The sequence below is a fragment of the Cervus elaphus genome, chromosome 18 (genome assembly GCF_910594005.1).
Source record: "Cervus elaphus chromosome 18, mCerEla1.1, whole genome shotgun sequence".
Taxonomy (NCBI): Eukaryota; Metazoa; Chordata; class Mammalia; order Artiodactyla; family Cervidae; genus Cervus; species Cervus elaphus.
Genome location: NC_057832.1, coordinates 40,069,523 through 40,088,554, shown reverse-complemented (window position 1 = coordinate 40,088,554; position 19,032 = coordinate 40,069,523). Strand labels below are relative to the sequence as shown.

Sequence of the window (19,032 nt, the reverse complement as noted above, 5' to 3'; positions counted from 1 at the left end):
AGACCTTTAGTCTCCTGACTATAAGAATTTTGAAAAACTTGTGCATCTTCACAAGAGTTTTTGGATTTTCTTCTTTGAATACATCTTCAATATTTTAAGGAAAATATTAACAGCTTTATGATGGGTTAGAGTGAAGGCCAGGTCCTGGACACAGGAAGTGAGGGAGAGGATCTTTGAAGGTTTCCTCCGCACATTATGCTCTAAACGAAATACACATGTGACTGCTTGTTTCTGTGAAGTCTGTCCTGGTGGTGTGTCCTCAACCCCCCAAACCACAAGGGTTTCCCTTTGTAAACTGTAGCCAGAGCAAAAGACTCAGAAATGAATGGAGTTCCTCCTTTATTCACCTTTGCACTTTGTATTTGCTTTATTCCCCTTATTTCCATTTTCTTTGCTTTCCCTGAAATGCTTTCCCTCTGCCTCAGATGCTCAATGTGGTCCTCATCTCTTTTGACAGACAACTGTGGGGAACCTTAGGTATTTCTTCTTTGCAGCTCAGTAAATTCTAATTTCCTAGAATGGCTAGTGGATAAATTATTACAAATAATAAAATACTGTGGTACACTGAGAGTTGCCATACATATGTGCATAAATTACCAAATTTCAATGAATCAAAATGTATAAAATTACCATCTGTTTTTAAATATAAAGCATAAAGGCCCTCTCTAATAAGTCAGAAAGTATATAGAATATCTTTGGTTTTATAATCATGTGAATAAGATATTGACTTAAATCTGTATAGTCTCTTTGACATAGGGTGAAGGTTGCTTTTTAAAGACAAACCCAGTATTACTTGTAGTTTTTCTTATAAAGATGCGTTTGAGAAAAGCTTTGTTTAGATTTCCCTTTATATTTTGTCTCCCTAATATATATCTTTTAAAAATAAAGACAGTTACTTCTGTTTTTCTATCTATAATCTATAATCTCTGTAGCAGTTTCTCAGTTAATTTGTGCTGATTTTTTTTCTTAATAAACTTTTTTTTTCGGGATGGGGGGAGTTCTTTTTAAAAGGAAAGTGAATTTTTATTTCCTTAAAAAGAAAATGCTTTTCTCAAGTCTTAAAGTTTTAAAAATGACTGCATTTTCTCAGTGAATTTGGGGTATATTGGCATACTTAATACTGTACTTTAGTAGAAACACTTGGGATTTTGTGAGTGTCCAGCTATATTTCCAGAAACTTGTTTAAATGTGTGATGTGAGTCAGGTATTTTTGGAGCAGCAGATTCTAAAATTTCTGGAGATGTGATACTGTCTCAAAAGTGTGTTTAATTTTAGCAGAACCATAGTTTTAATGTAACATCAGCAAATGAAATTACTCGAGACTGTGTTTAAGGCAATTCAGTGGATAAAGAAGCTCTTTCCCTGTGTTCCCCTCTCTCCCTCAGAGATCTTGTGTGTCATCTTTACTATTGATGGAATTAATGTGAGATCATCAGATGTTCTTGTCCATGTTTTTAAATTCTGTGACATCATCCTCAGTCAAAAATTTTAGGGTCCTGTCAGAAAATGGAGGAAAAAAAGTGATTTTTCTGTACAAGAGTGTGTATTTCAGATAGTCTTATAAGTGTGAGGAAGGAATGCTAGTGGATGGCAGTCTGTTGATTATAATCACTGCATGTTAAAGTCTCTCACTGTGTTTCTATCAAATTACGGCTTTAGGTAAAGAGTACAAAGCCACGGAATTGTTGTAATTGACAAGCACATGTCTAAAAGGGATATTCTTCAAGTGAGAGAATTTTTGTCTTTAACACACCTATAATTGAGCTTTTCCTCATTTCTCTCTGCAGTCTTTCTCATTATAACCTTTCCCTCCCACTTCCCATTATCCTCATTTTCTGCCCTTGGGGCTTTCTTGCTCTACAATCGAAACCATTCTTTTCATTCTGTTTGCTGCTTTTTTGCCTTGTGCTTAAGGCTGCTGTTTGGCTGGCAGTCCTCCCCCCAAATCCCAGAAATAAATATAAAATGAGACAATTGGTACGTATGGGTGAACAGAAAGTGTGGAAAACTGTCTTATTGTAATACCCAGAATATCTTGTTGTAATCTAAATAGTGGCAGAAAATTACTTTCAGAGCAATCCTGTATCCTTTTCTGCTTCACAGTTATCCTTCTTGTCTGTTTTCAGCATACAGGATACTTGATGAACCTTCTAATTTTTAAATCTTTTAATCCTATAAATGAGCTTTACTTAGTGTGAAGATGAAAAGCAGAAGTTAAAATTGCCCATCTCATGCCTGGTAGGATATTTCTACTTAAATTCTCAGTCTAAAAATGAACGGGAGTTTAGGTGAGTGGTGTTTATATCAGCACTGGTGACAGATAGTAGTTTTAATATTAAAGCATCTGGTATTTTCCTTCTTTCTACCTCCCTTTCTATGTGTCTTAAATAGACTTGTTATGAAGAAAGATTTACATAATACTTAGAGCAAGTTAGTCCCCCCCTACACACAGAATTTTCTTCCTGTTTTGCTTGATAGCACATATTTTGCTTTTGTGTAGCAGGCTTATAGATATTATAAATCCAGTGTCATGTGTTTTGTTAAGGAAAAAAAAAAAAGAACAGAGAGAACAGGGTGGAGATATTTTCATCCTAATTTTAGCTCTTGTCCCCAGAGTTGAACATGTAAAATGTGACCTCCTGTGTCTTAGTTTGGTTTGGTCTGAATTTGAAGGCATTGCAAAGCCATTTTCATTCACCACTGATGACTTTTATATAAAGATTTTACTAGGCTCAAATTCTGCCAGTGCTGATTGGCATATTATGAGTGCATATCTCAGAATTATGATGACAATTTACACTATTAGACCATATTCTGGGGGAGGTTGTTTGTTCTTTTAGAAAGAAATCAAAAACCTGCAAGGCAAATGTTTCTTTATCAGCACATTCTAGAAATTCACAATAGTGAGATTAGGGTAAATTCACAACACTCATCTCTCCTTAAATGTACTTTTCATGCTTATGATATTTGAGAAACTTGAGAACAAGACCATGTTACTGATACTATATTTGAGTTCCTGAAAATTTTCTGTGCGTATATATTTTTTGTGATTAGGCATGGCTGCATATAACAGGAAATCTCGAACAGTGATGTACACAAATGTCCATATACTTCTCTCTCATGTGAAAATAGAAATAAAGAAATGCACTGCAGAGCTGGTAAGGCCTATCTGAAATCAGCCAGGGGTGTGATTCCTTCCAGCTCTTTGCTCCAGTGTCCCTATATATTTCTGTCCTTTTAAAGTAATATAAACATACTGTAATTTAAAGTGCCACATAACCACTTTTTTTTAAGCCTATGAAGATTAAGTCTTATATTTTTCTCTATAGGTGAATATGTACACTAATCTCATGTATTCTTTTTTTAAATTGAAGTATAGTTGATTTACAATGTTGTTTCAATTTCTGCTATTCAGCAAAGTGATTCAGTTATACACATAAAGACATTCTTTTTTTACATTCTTTTCCATTGTAGTTTATCACATATATTGAATATAGTTCCCTGTGCTATGCATTAATCATAATTTCATGTATTCTTAGTTCTCAAGGCTTATTTATCTGTAAGTACCTTTCTCTTGTGTAATTTGAACCACTGAATTCATGATTGAGAATTCTTCATCTTTTACTCCAAAATTCTCCCTACTAGTTGTGAGAAATATTCTTCATAAGTAAATTTAACATATACAAAGAAGTAGTTCATGTCATAAGGCTTTGAAGAAGTTTTTTAAACAAAGCACAAATTAAAATTATTCTTCTCAGGGCAGGCTATAGTATACCATTTTATATATTATTGTATTCTTGGTGATATTTCAGAACTCATATGTGCCCATTACATATCTGTGTGGATCAAATCACCATGAATCATGCTAACAGAAAAGCTTAAGAATGTTCTTAGGCAGGATATAAAATTAACACACAGAAATCCCTTGCATTCCTATATACTAACAATGAAAAACCAGAAAGAGAAATTAAGGAAACAATACCATTCACCATTGCAACAAAAAGAATAAAATACTTAGGAGTATATCTACCTAAAGAAACAAAAGACCTATACATAGAAAACTATAAAACACTGATGAAAGAAATCAAAGAGGACACAAACAGATGGAGAAACATACCGTGTTCATGGATTGGAAGAATCAATATTGTCAAAATGGCTATTCTACCCAAAGCAATCTATAGATTCAATGCAATCCCTATCAAGCTACCAACGGTATTTTTCACAGAACTAGACCAAAGAATTTCACAATTTGTATGGAAATACAAAAAACCTCGAATAGCCAAAGTAATCTTGAAAAAGAAGAATGGAACTGGAGGAATCAACCTGCCTGACTTCAGACTCTACTACAAAGCCACAGTCATCAAGACAGAATGGTACTGGCACAAAGACAGAAATATAGACCAATGGAACAGAATAGAAAGCCCAGAGATAAATCCACGAACCTATGGACACCTTATCTTTGACAAAGGAGGCAAGGATATACAATGGAAAAAAGACAACCTCTTTAACAAGTGGTGCTGGGAAAACTGGTCAACCACTTGCAAAAGAATGAAACTAGAACACTTTCTAACACCATACACAAAAATAAACTCAAAATGGATTAAAGATCTAAATGTAAGACCAGAAACTATAAAACTCCTAGAGGAGAACATAGGCAAAACAATCTCCGACATAAATCACAGCAAGATCCTCTATGACCCACCTCCCAGAATATTGGAAATAAAAGCAAAACTAAACAAATGGGATCTAATGAAACTTAAAAGCTTTTGCACTACAAAAGAAACTATAAGTAAGGTGAAAAGACAGCCGTCAGATTGGGAGAAAATAATAGCAAATGAAGAAACAGACAAAGGATTAATCTCAAAAATATACAAGCAACTCCTGCAGCTCAATTCCAGAAAAATAAATGACCCAATCAAAAAATGGGCCAGAGAACTAAACAGACATTTCTCCAAAGAAGACATACAGATGGCTAACAAACACATGAAAAGGTGCTCAACATCACTCATTATTAGAGAAATGCAAATCAAAACCACAATGAGGTACCATTACACACCAGTCAGGATGGCTGCTATCCAAAAGTCTACAAGCAATAAATGCTGGAGAGGCTGTGGAGAAAAGGGAACCCTCTTACACTGTTGGTGGGAATGCAAACTAGTACAGCCACTATGGAAAACAGTGTGGAGATTCCTTAAAAAACTGGAAATAGAACTGCCATATGACCCAGCAATACCACTTCTGGGCATACACACTGAGGAAACCAGATCTGAAAGAGACACATGCACCCCAATGTTCATCGCAGCACTGTTTATAATAGCCAGGACATGGAAGCAACCTAGATGCCCATCAGCAGATGAATGGATAAGGAAGCTGTGGTACATATACACCATGGAATTTTACTCAGCCATCAAAAAGAATTCATTTGAACCAGTCCTAATGAGATGGATGAAACTGGAGCCCCTTATACAGAGTGAAGTAAGCCAGAAAGATAAAGAACATTACAGCATACTAACACATATATATGGAATTTAGAAAGATGGTAACGATAACCCTATATGCAAAACAGAAAAAGAGACACAGAAATACAGAACAGACTTTTGAACTCTGTGGGAGAAGGTGAGGGTGGGATGTTTCAAAAGAACAGCATGTATACTATCTATGGTGAAACAGATCACCAGCCCAGGTGGGATGCATGAGACAAGTGCTCAGGCCTGGTGCACTGGGAAGACCCAGAGGAATCGGGTGGAGAGGGAGATGGGAGGGGGGATCGGGATGGGGAATACGTGTAAATCTATGGCTGATTCATATCAATGTATGACAAAACCCACTGAAATGTTGTGAAGCAATTAGCCTCCAACTAATAAAAAAATTAAAAAAAAAAAGAAAAAAAAAAAAAAAGAATGTTCTTAGGCTTGTGAGTAGTACATTTACTTTAAAACAAAACTGACTTATTATTAGAACCATTTGAGACAAGGAATATGTATGCGTTCCTTTAGCCAAAAGGCAAAAATACCTTGCCCAGTGGCAGCTGGCACATGTTTAATGGCCTGTTTATCTGGACGTTGGACTGATAGGTGATAACTGAGGTGAGGGACAGCCAAGATATTGACATGCAAGTCAGTTCTTTTGCTTTAGGAAAGAGTGAACACGATTTAACATGACTAATGATTTCTAGTATCTATAATGTCTAATACAGAGAAGTTTATGTAGAAGAAAAAGAGTTTTATGATTTGACCTTTTAAAAAAAATTGTTTTCCTTTCTGTCTTTACATTTCAATTTTTTTAACTATAAATATGTGTAGTGGCCATTAAAATATCTTAAAAACATTGTGAATTTGTGGACTGTCTTAATCCTTCTAGGTTATTATCATTTCCACCCTTGGAAAAGTAAATTGGTTGATCTCTTATCGCTATGTGCTATTGCCAGGTGTTTGCTAGAAAACAAAAACAAAGTAGTATTTGAGTAGGGATAAAGGAACTCTAGCATGCTGATAAGTAGATGAAAAACAACTTCACAGGGGCCTCTTTGGCCGTTCAAAGCCCATAAAATGACTAGGTACCTTCATCTATGGTGCTTTCCACTATCTCAACCCGGGATTTGGTGACTTTCCTGCATTTCCTTTCCCCCATCCCTGACACAGCAGGTTTGGCTGCACACCCTCAGGAGAGCATCATGCACTCAGAGACATTGCTGAGGCTCAGCCCAGCTTAGGACCTGAGCCCCTGCTGACATTAACTTGCATTAACACGGTGGCTGTTTTCCTTACTTATCTCAGTCTCGGTGTCACCATCCTGCAAAGATATGAGCCCTACATACCTCCTCAGGTGGCTATGAGGAGCAGAGACCAGCTGAGCGAAGCTCAGGATAGAGCTCACAGTATGTGGTCCATGAAGAGTGGCTGGTACGTTTTGTTTTTTTTTCCATACAGACTAGCTCTGTTTTCCCTTCCAGTGTTTCCCTATCACCCACCAAAGCCACCACTAGCTTTCTGGGGCATGGTAAGGAATAGGCATGGTTCAAAACAAATTTGAGGCTCTCTGAGGCTAAAATAAAACAAAACAAAAATAAGACCGGTCAGCAAAAACAAGACCGGCAGCTGACTGTGGCTTAGATCACGAACTCCTTATTGCCAAATTCAGGTTTAAATTGAAGAAAGTAGGGAAAACCACTAGACCATTCAGGTATGACCTAAATCAAATACCTTAGGATTATACAGTGGAAGTGAGAAATAGATTCAAGGGATTAGATCTGATAGAGTGCCTGAAGAACTATAGACGGAGTTTCGTGACATTGTACAGGAAGCAGGGATCAAGACCATCCCCAAGAAAAAGAAATGCAAAAAAGCAAAATGGCTGTCTGAGGAGGCCTTACAAATAGCTGTGAAAAGAAGAGAAGCAAAAAGCAAAGGAGAAAAGGAAAGATGTTCCCATTTGAATGCAGAGTTCCAAAGAACAGCAAGGAGAGATAAGAAAGCCTTCCTCAGTGATCAGTGCAAAGAAATAGAAGAAAACGATAGAATGGGAAAGACTAGAGACCTCTTCAAGAAAATTAGAGATACCAAGGGAACATTTCATGCAAAGATGGGCTCAAAAAAAGGACAGAAATGGTATGGACCTAACAGAAGCAGAAGATATTAAGAAGAGGTGGCAAGAATACACAGAAGAACTATACAAAAAAGATCTTCACAACCCAGATAACCACGATGGTATGATCACTCACCTAGAGCCAGACGTCCTGGAATGCAAAGTCAAGTGGGCCTTAGGAAGCATCACGATGAACAAACCTAGTGGAGGTGATGGAATACCAGTTGAGCTTTTTCAAATCCTAAAAGATGATACTGTGAAAGTGAGGCAATCAATATGCCAGCAAATCTGGAAACCTCAGCAGTGGCCACAGGACTGGAAAGGATCAGTTTTCATTCCAATCTCAAAGAAAGGCAATGCCAAAGGATGCTCAAACTACCACATAATTGCACTCATCTCACATGCTAGTAAAGTAATACTCAAAATTCTCCAAGTCAGGCTTCAACATTATGTGAACTGTGAATTTCCAGATGTTCAAGCTGGATTTAGAAAAGGCAGAGGAACCAGAGATCAAGTTGTCAACATCAGTTGGATCATAGAAAAAGCAAGAGAGTTCCAGAAAAACATATAATCTGCTGTATTAACTAGGACAAAGCCTTTGACTATGTGAATCACAACAACTTGTGGAAAATTCTTCAAGAATTGGGAATACCAGACCACCTGACCTGCCTCTTGAGAAATCTGTATGCAGGTCCGGAAGCAACAGTTAGAACTGGACATGGAACAACAGACTGGTTCCAAATAGGAAAAGGAATACATCAAGGCTGTATATTGTCACCCTGCTTATTTAGCTTTTATGCAGAGTACATCATGAGAAACACTGGGCTGGATGAAGTACAAGCTGGAATCAAGATTGCTAGGAGAAATAACCTCAGATATGCAGACAACACCACCCTTATGGCAGAAGGTGAAGAAGAACTAAAGAGCTTCTTGATGAAAGTGAAAGAGGAGAGTGAAAAAGTTGGCTTAAAGCTCAACATTCAGTAAACTAAGATCATGGCGTCCAGTCCCATCACTTCATGGCAAATAGATGGGGAAACAGTGGAAATAGTGGCAGACTTTATTTTTTTGGACTCCAGAATCACTGCAGATGGTGACTGAAGCCATGAAATTAAGAGACTTTTACTCCATGGAAGAAAAGTTATGACCAACCTAGACAACATATTAAAAAGCAGAGGTATTACTTTGCCAACAAAGGTCCGTCTAGTCAAGGCTGTGGTTTTTCCAGTGGTCATGTATGGATGTGAGAGTTGGACTATAAAGAAAGCTGAGCACCAAAGAACTGATGCTTTTGAACTGTGGTGTTGGAGAAGACTCTTGAGAGTCCCTTGGACTACAAGGAGATCCGACCAGTCCATCCTAAAGGAAATCAGTCTTGAATATTTATTGGAAGGACTGATGCCGAAGCTGAAACTCCAATACTTTGGCCACCTGATGCGAAGAACTGACCCATTTGAAAAGACCCTGATGCTGGGAAAGATTGAAGGTGTGAGGAGAAGGGGATGACAGAGGATGAGATGGTTGGATGGCATCACCAATTCAATGGACATGAGTTTGAGTAAACTCCGGGAGTTGGTGATGGACAGGGAGGCCTGGCGTGCTGTAGTCCATGGGGTGCAAAGAGTCGGTCATGACTGAGTGACTTCACTGAACTGAACTGAACTGAGACTAAAATATGTGTGCTGGGTAGTGGTGGTGGGTGGGAGTGGGGTGTGGAAATTTGCTTAGATATTCACATGGACGCAACAGTCATCAGTCTGGAGCTTGTAGACTGCCATTTGTAGTTCTTTAATGACCTCACCAGTCAAATTCCATGTCTTTGCAAAAGTTGACACTTTATCCTGCACCTTTGTCTTCAACCTGAGGTAATAGAAGTTTGGTCGTCAGTTGTGACCAAACCTTTCTTTGTGACCCTAAACCACGAGCCTTCCCTTTACCTGTGTGAGAAAGAAAGCAGTCATGTGATATTGGAAAGAAGTCTAGTGACTGCTCTGGAAACCAGACACAAAGGCATGTCTGCTGTCAGTCACTGGTTGAGATACTTATCCTAGAAATGTTTTCAAACAGAGGCAATATGTTAAAGTAAGTTTTCTTGTATTGGAAGCATTCAGTTTGCATAAGATCTTGTGCCAAATTGCTTAGAAAGAGCCTTAGTTGTGTTTACTTTAAGTGAATAAGTTTGTAGAATATCCTTTTATCTTTAATATATCTACCTATCATGCCAGTTCTTAGCTTTAAAATAGGCAGTTGACTGTCCATTGCTAAACTTTGTTTAAAGTAGCTTTTCTAGTGTCCCTAAAAAAATTTTTTTAACCAGAAACAAAAGTAAGTTAGTAAATAAAGTTTTACTTGTCTGAAATCCAGCACTAGTGATTGACAGTGACCAAGGGGGAAAAATTAGTACTCAGAATGGTGATATATTTCAAGTTTTGAAAGAAAGCTGATAATAGAGATTCTGCTTACTGCTTAGGAGATAAAAATGCCATACTTTGTTTTAAGTTTATTCAAGGATTGGAGTTATTTCTTGAAATAACCAGGCCTGCAATCCATGTGGTGGCAAAGAGTCAGATATGACCTAATGACTGAACCACAACAACCAGACCTGAGACTTCTGATTTAAAATTTAATGTATAAATTAATTTTCTTTTGTTTCATGAAATTTTAGAACATTTGCCAGGCACTTAGGAACACAGTTTGTATCTTAAGAAATCATTGTGTGGTGTTGATTGTACAAGATTCAACAACTCAGTTCAGTTATGTTAGACTGAGCAAATCTTTGATATTAATTTTTGTTGGTAGATGCTGGCAGATTGGTATTTTAAGCATCACACTCATGATAAATGCCATATTCTCATATATACTGTTAAGTAAAACAGTATTTGCATTGATCATGAAGAAATTTGACCTCCTGGCTTATTCGTGAGAGCACCTGCTGTTACTGATCAATGAGCTACACAATTGCAAGGAGTCTTTGGGAAGAAACAGCATGCTAGATGGTGTGAGAGCTGGTTGTCAGAATATCTGTAGTTTCTTTCAGTCTAACTAGAGTATGCCTCTGACACTTACCAAGGGGCATATCTCTAAAGCACGCAGACCAGAGACCATCACACACCAAATCCAGTGGCCCTTGAATGCCCTGTCTCATGGACCTCTGTCCAGCAACTTTTGAGACTTTTGATCTGCTCTCTTTCCCAGTCCTTTCTTGTTGGTTTCTATTACATTTCATCTCCCAATTCTCCAGTTTTTTCTCTTTTCTCTCTCTTTTTTTAATTCATCTTTCTCTTGCCATCACCCAAATGTGAACTTCCACCCCAGCTTAACCCTTAGCCCTCTGCTTACGTCTTAGGACTGTTGCTGAAAATTCATGTTGTTCCCAACCACTCTATACAGTAACTTCCATCTTCATGTAGCCTTTGTTAGCAAACTCTGGTCTTGATATATTGCTCAGTAGTTTCACTTAAAGTAACCTAGGGAATCCAGGCTCAGTGCATTTAAAAGTAAACTCATTCTCCCTCCCTTATTCCTCCTTTATCCCCACTCACTTCTGGGATGCAGCAAGTGTAATCTGTATCTTTCATCACTTCTGACCTCAAAAGTCTCTACTCACTTTGCTTTTCCTATAGAATGAGCCCCAGACTCCTTAGTCTTGAGCTCAAAGATCCTCTGGGAGTTGGCTCCAACGTACATTTTTAGGTTTTCTGTTATACCGTGTGACCCTTCCATTACTGTTTCATAACTATATCATAGACTAAGACTTGCAAACTCACATGTCCACAGACAGTTCATGTGAACAAAAGAAGCCAGCCAGAGTAGAACTGTGCTAAACTGGGGAGGCCCCTCTGCACAAGAAGTGCAACTCAGCTTTAAACCATGGTTGCCAACTGAACTGTGGACCTGGTGTTGCCAGATTTCTGATTTTTAAATATTGTCATCTAGCACAAAACATCTTTAGGAACAATCAAGTCTCAAAGACCACTGGTCTGTGACTCAGCCACAGACACACACCCATACCCACTCCTTTGCTTACACACTTAGTTTCTTCCTCCTCCAATTCTTCTCAGAAGTTCAGGGGTCCTCTCGCATGCCCCCTGTTTGGTGAAACCTTCCCTGGCATACGGGAGTCTCTCCTTCATCCCCTGTGACATCTGTGGTTGGCACTGCTTGGTTGTAATGTTACCTCACTTAGATCATGCCATGCACCAGCCACTGTGCGTCCCTGTATCAACCCCTAGTGCCTCAAAAGATGCCTTATGTGTAGTTCAGCCCTCCCGCAGTTTTGGTTGGTTGACTGGTAGCACTTGGAGAAACAGGTAAGGATAGACATAAGTAATTTATTTTAGGAAACTAAAGAACAGATGGGCTTCCCTGGTGGCTCAGCGGTAAAGAATCTGCCTGTAATGTAGGAGATGTGGGTTCGATCCCTGGATCAGGAAGATCCCCCTGAAGGAGGGCATGGCAACTCACTCCAGTATTCTTGCCTGGAGAGCACCATGGACAGAAGAGCCTGGCTGGCTACAGGTCATGGGGTCACGGAGAGTTGAACACGACTAAAGCGACTTAGCATGCATGCAAAGAGCAGAAAGGATTTATTGTGTGCTTGATGTGTACCGGATTCTTTGCCAGATACCTTAGCTATACTGTTCTACCTGACTGAACTCCAGCTCTGCTAGGTGTGGACTTAGGGGATTGTGCTAAAGACCCAAGGGAATGAGGTACTCTGCTCCAGCCTCCCCAGGTGGGAATCAGAGTCTCTGACTCCCTCTGCATACTCTGCACTGTCCTCTGAGCTTCCCGGCAGACATGGCAGATCCATGAATTGTGCCGGAACACAGCAGCTGATGGGGGCTGGGACAGCAGGAGCTCATGGAGCCCGGCCCCTCTGTAACGACAGAGCGACCTGCAAACGTGACCCTTTCTCTGTGCGGAGAAGATAAAAGCGCCGCTGTTAATATTCCACGCTCCTTCTTGTGACATTTTTAAAAGGCAGTGTGTGGAATTAAATGTAGCCAAGAACGTAAAACCTGCTGCACTCAAGTCATTCTGTCCTAAAGAAATGTGGTGGGATTCTAAAACCAAATTTTCCAAGTTAAAATGAAAACGGATTTTATCATTGGAAGAGTGCCACGCCATCCCTATCTATAGTCATTAAAGGGATGACTTTTCAAGTTTGATGTAGAAACAGCATTAAATGAATAAACATTTCTTGTGTAATCGATGTCTAAAAATAAAGCTAGATCTCAGGATTTGGCAGTTTTAGAATGGCTAAGCAGTACTGTGGTGAAATTGTAAAATTCTGCAGAAATCAACTGAATTTAAAAGCTGTAGTAAACAGCTGCATTTGACGTCACGAATACTGCATTTTGAAATGTGAAATACACTAAGCAAGAGGCACAACCCCTATCAGTGGCCTAGCACTTGAGCCTATGATTCAAGCATGAAGGTGAAATTATTTTGTTTGTACTTAATCAGATTACATGGTACATTTTGGCACTGCTTCTCAAAAAATAATGGTAAGTTGTAACATTCCAGGGCCAGGAATAGGCCCTTTCAAGTACAAAGCTTGGCTCCTTGGAATAAAGGTAAAGTCAAGCATATTTTAAAGCACCTTAAATTTCATTGCATCTGAAGTAGAAATACAGGTGAAACAAAACTGCCAACAGTACTTTGGGGAATATGAGTTAGTACAGAAATGTTGAATATTCACATTACCTTACATAGATCAAATGGCTCCAATAGACTGTTGTCTGTCAAAATTCTTTTCATTTGCTTTCTTGGTAATTTACTTTAACGGGTGAGTAGTTTCATTATTGCAGTGCATTTTGTTGGTGAGTGTTGGAAAATAAAACTGAAGTAGATTTTTCTAATTGCTCCTGAGTCACCCTATACTCATGATTTATAGACTTCAGAGGTTTTGGTTTTTTTTTTTTGATAACTGAAAAAAGAAAAAGGCATTAAGCTTAGAATTTTTGGAAGCATTTAGACCATTTCTTTCATTTGATTAAATTTACATAACAGAAATCTATACAAAGGATCTATACCAAGCCAATTATCGTTCCACCTTGACATAACTTGGGGATGTTCTAGAAACTTTTGTGCTTTGTAGAAATAAAACGGAAATTTTTAGTGCTTTATACACTTAAAGTGATAGAAAAAATGTTAATTTATGCATGAAAGAAAAATACATTCAAGTAAAGTCAAATAAAAATAGACAATTCTTTTCTTATGCCTTCAAGTTTAAAAAGTAGCAGATGATTGAGAAAAGTTCTGTATTAATTAACACCATGGCTAATTATAGACACAAATTTTAGAGCCATTCTTTTAGATCTTCTACAGCATATTAATATATTTTATTTCAAGTTACATAGTTCTTAAAACTGTAATAGTATTTACCTTACAGTTTTGATTGTTATTAGCATGTTATTTTTATACTGCAAAAAGTAATTCTTGTAATTAAAAATCCACTAGAAAATTTTATCTTATTTGTGGGGAGAGGGGGTATGCCTAAAAGGATAGCTGAGTATTTTTGTCAGTGATGAGCCAACAACTTGGCATTAGATTTAGTGATTTGATTTAATGGGTAGAATTTCAAAGACAAGTTTTTTTGTATATTAATACCTAGGTATTCATTAAGCTAGAAATAAATGAATGCATCTTTTTATTCAGAATGTGAGTCTATATGGCAACTATGAATGTGTTTAAGTGAAAGATGTTTTTATACACAAAAGTGCTTTTCTACCTAGAGTCTTAAATTACCATTAATTAAGCAGTATATAATATAATATATAATTATAGTGTTTTAATATGGTTGCCAGTGGATTTGCTAGTCTTTCTAAATGGCCATTGTTGGCTAATAGTCTTCAGGGGATCATTTATATAGCTATTGTGGTTCTAAAAATATGTCTAAATACCAATGGGACTGCCTTTTTTTTGAAGCATGGCTATTAAAATGCACTTCTATTTGAAGTGTGTCTTTTTGATTAAGTCACTCAATTACTCTCATATGTGGCAAAAAAAAAAAAAAAATACCAGTACTGAAAAGAATAAAGGAAAGCTCTATTTATGTAGAAAATTTTCAGAACAAAATGATAGTTATATAAAGATTTGAGTTAGGAGTGTTGGGAATCTGTTCTATTCATAAGGAATTTTAGCTGTTATTTTCATTAGATTTTTAACTGGAGATGTTTTTATATAGCCTCATTGTCTTTACTTTAATTATTATTTCTATGGCAGGGAGATAATTAGGTAAATGCTGTTGAATATTAAATATGGTAGTAGCTTCAGGGAAAATAAGCATTTCTGGGTCAGAGCCCTCAACAAGTATTATCTTGTATGAGCTGGTTAATGGAATTGAATGCCAAATGGTTTTGCCACCATCCAGCCAAACTCTCAGAGTCACTCAGTTCATCATCTAAGACTGTTTTGGAGTGGAATGACTGCTTATGTCAAAGTTAATGGTGTTCTTCTTATTTTACTAATACAGTTCTTTACTGCATGAAATACTGTATATATTATTTACAGATATTTCCAGTATGGTGTTCTTTTTAATGTGAATTTTTCATGGAGTAAAACTTGATTGGAGAATACTTCCAACCCCATTAAATTAGCTAAGTGTAAGACCATTCCAAGGGGCTTCCCAGGTGGCTCAGTGTTAAAGAACCCGTCCGCCAATGCAGAAGACGCAAGAGATGCAGGTTTGGTCCCTTGATCAGGAGGATACCCTGGAGGAGGCAGCTCATTCTAGTATTCTTGCCTGGAAAATTCCACGGACAGAGGAGCCTGGTGGGCTATGGTCCTTGGGATCACAAGGACACAGTTGAGCAACTGAGCACACACCTAAGAACATCCCAAAGAGTCTGAACCCGGGTGTCACACCAAAACTTTGTGCTGACTTGTAGGACGCACTCGGTGGCATCACCCAGGGGTTTCTGTGTAGTATTTGCTCCAGTCTGTAAGGGCCCATTGGAAAGCCTAAAGTAATTCTAGGCTTCTCTGAGGTCCTTGCTGCCTGTATCTAATACTGAATGCAAAAAAGACTTCACTTCTAATCAGACCAGAGAAGCTGAGGATTCTCATCAACCGTATTTAGTGCAGAGAAATGTCCTAATTCGTGAACATTATTGTTCAGCAGCATCCCAGAGTGATAGTTTGCAAGTTAGTTTCCCAGATATCCTAGGGGTTCAGACGTCACACCATTGTTGGATCTTAACTTCATCTATTTAAAACCCTGTAAGGAAAGAGACACAAAAATTTCAAATGTACATTCCAAAGTTTTCACTAGGAAACCAGTGACTAACTTGTGCTGCGGGTTAACTAGCTTGGGGGTAGATCTTAGAATAAAATTTCTTCTGCCTTTTTGTGCATAGATTGGAAACTCCTGTGAACAAGGACCTAAGCAGAGAACCCCTAGCTCTGCTGTGAATGTAGGCTGCATGAATCCAGTTGCAGCCAGCTGCAGTCCCGTGGCTTTCCCGTGCCGGCCTAAATATATGTCCAGCAAGGCCTCGGCTCTTCTGTTTAAGAACTTGCTTTTTCCACAGATGAATAGTAGTAGTGACTCTTCACATACTGCATGTGATGCAATATGTGTAAGCTTAGCCTTATTTTACATTTTAGGTGCCGTTTTTCAAATTTTATGTTTTTTTAGCAAGGAATACTGTTGCTTGGGCTTCCCTGGTGGCTCAGACAATAAAGAATCTGCCTGCAGCGCAGGAGACCAGGTTCGATCCCTGGGTTGGGAAGATCCCCTGGAGAAGGCAATGGCAACCTTCTCCAGTATTCTTACCTAGAGAATTCCATGGACAGAGGAGCCTGGTGGGCTATATAGTCCATGGAGTTGCCAAGAGTCAGACACAACTGAGTGACTAACATTTTGACTTTTTCACTGTTACTTATCTGAAAAAAAAAAAATTCCTTTGAAAAAAAAATCCCTAATGCTCTTCATGAACACCTCTGATTCATTTTAATAAAGAGCTTCTAGAAAGCAAGAAGTTTTGGTAACCCATTACCATTTGCAACCACCTTACCTGTGTAGATCAAGAGTATCTTGCTGTTTTGCAGCATAAACAAACCATGGAAATAATTTAACCCCTGCAGCTGATATAGGGCTGTAGGTGTCATTCACAGCCTCTTTTTATCAGAATTTTGTATTCTTCGAAACAGTCTGTTTTACATTGATAACTTTTAAAGGAGAATTGCTGGTTATTTCTAAAAGTATGGAATTTTTCCAGTCTTCAAAATGGAGCTATAGAGTTCTGTTCTGGACAATTCTTTCTACTTTCACATTTGTAGTATGAAGGAGCATCAGTGCTATTAAGTACACAAGCTCACTATTTATAGAATTTATTACTATTTCAAATAGCTAAAATTTTGGTATCCAGAATGTAAACAACATGAAAACTAAATAATAGGGTACAATGAATTTTAAGATGTGGAGAGTAAATAAAGACTACTATGGCGAAAGGTCTGCTTTGCATTCTGAACATGTCTTTCTATCATTTTTGAAGTTTATTGGAGATCAGTCAGTCTGCCTGTTTAATAGTTTCATATTATATGTAAGATGGACTTTGTAAAGAGCACTCAGCCAAAGAGGCAATAAAAATGGGACCTATTTGTGTTGAAGTGGTAGAAAAGGAATTAGGAAGGAGTATGTCATGATCCTTTTTATCTGCTCTCCATTTTTAACTGGACTCAGCCCTGTCTCTCTTCACAGCAGTAAGAAAATCACTCTTCACTTTCCCAACTTCTTACAGATACTTTCAAGAGATAAAGGTGAACAGCCTTGGAAATTGCCATGTATCCTCTGGCTTTTATTATCCATTGTTCTTATCCTAGACTTATGTAAATGACTTTTGTGCTGTAGTTACTGGCTCAGTTGTGTCCGACTCTGCGACCCCAGGAACTGTAGCCCCCCAGGCTCTTCTCTCCATGAGGATTCTCCAGGCAAGAATACTGGAGTGAGATGCCATGCCCTCTCCAAAGGATCTTCCCAATCCAGGGGTTGAACCTAGGTCTCCTGCATTACAGGCAGATTCTTTACCATCTGAGCCTCCAGGGATTAGAATTTATAGGTGTCATTTCCTGTAGGTCTGGAGTGCATACTTCAGAAATCATATAAAATTTATTTTTAAAAGCATGTTTTTTTATTACACTGGTTTTCCATAACATCGGTACCCGCAAATATAGATGAGGTTTAGGGAAGGAAAAAACAGATGACAAAATTATATGTTTAGAGAGCCTTGTAATAAAAAAAAAAACAAAGTCATTGCTTGAGGCATTCTATAAAAGAGTTTTTAAAAGTAACTTTAATAAATGTATTTTGTCCTAAAATTCTCCTAACCTTACCCCTCCCACTGCCACCACCATTGATATTTCTGCTGTGCACACTCTTCCAGAGCCTGGCCGAGCAGCTTGGCCCTCTTACCTCCGATTTGCTCACCTTGTGTTTGTTTTCCTCTCTCTGCAGAGACTCTCCTTGATGACTTCCTTCTCACGTACACGGTCTTCATGACAACTGACGACCTGTGCCAGGCGCTGCTGAGGCAATATCCTTCATTGGCTTCAGGGTGCCGTGTCGGCTTCCTCCCAGACAGATGTCTCACATTGGGAATTAACTGCCTTTCTTCATTTACTCAAGCCCTCAGTAGAGTGGGGCTGTGTTAAATATTAATGTCATGATCGCCAAGGTGAAAGATGAAAGGAGACAGTATGCAGGGGGCACCAGAGATGCAGAGCTGCTGCTTTCACCTTCCGTGTCGTGGGTACATTGTCGATATTATGTTTTCTTCAAACCTGTGTCACAAGGCTTTAGAATCTAGAGATGAATTTGGCCTACTGGGTAAAACCCCAGAGTCAAGAGGTTGAGTGGATTGGCAGTAACTGAACTTAGAAGACAATCAATCAGTTAGTGCCAGACCACATGGGTGGGGAAGCATGCATGTGATAGTGTTTTTCTGGGCAAGTATCCTGGGGAAGACAAGGGTTTCCCACTTGGGAGGTCTGACCCCCCCACTGCCACCCCCAATCAGCTGTCATCATTTCAGAGCTTTGTCAGGGCACGCGGTTTTAGGATGATGGATGTGATTAGAGGGTTAATGACCAGTTAAGGAGGCTTTAGGATTGCATACAATGACTAGAAGAGATGCAACAGATCAAAGGCCAGGAAGCCATGCCATGGAAACACACTCGGTATCCAAAAGAGTGTCTTGACTTACAATGTTTAAGGAAGAGTTTTTTCTTTATCAGAAGTCAAGCCATGAAGGTCACAGGAAAAGACAAAAAAGCATTTGCATAAGTGGAAATAATGCAAGATAAATCCTTATATTACACCTTTCAAGAGAAAAACTAGAAGAAATGCATACTTTAACAAATTATTTGTGTTTGCCTGAGTTTGTTTCACAGGTAAACATCAAAGAAATCAGATGTCCTTGATGTACTTTTTTTTTTTCTGAG

At 38.4% G+C, this 19,032-nt stretch overlaps 1 protein-coding gene across 4 annotated transcripts in view; it reads left to right on the top strand.

Annotated features, from left to right (window-relative positions):
* Positions 1-19,032, top strand: part of RAPGEF5 (Rap guanine nucleotide exchange factor 5) — a 232,784-nt gene that overhangs the window by 166,989 nt on the left and 46,763 nt on the right. For all 4 annotated transcript variants that reach the window (XM_043871607.1, XM_043871605.1, XM_043871608.1 and 1 more), the window contains one exon: positions 18,047-18,125. In XM_043871607.1, the coding sequence (XP_043727542.1) occupies positions 18,047-18,125 (79 nt within the window). The remainder of the gene's footprint in view (positions 1-18,046; positions 18,126-19,032) is intronic.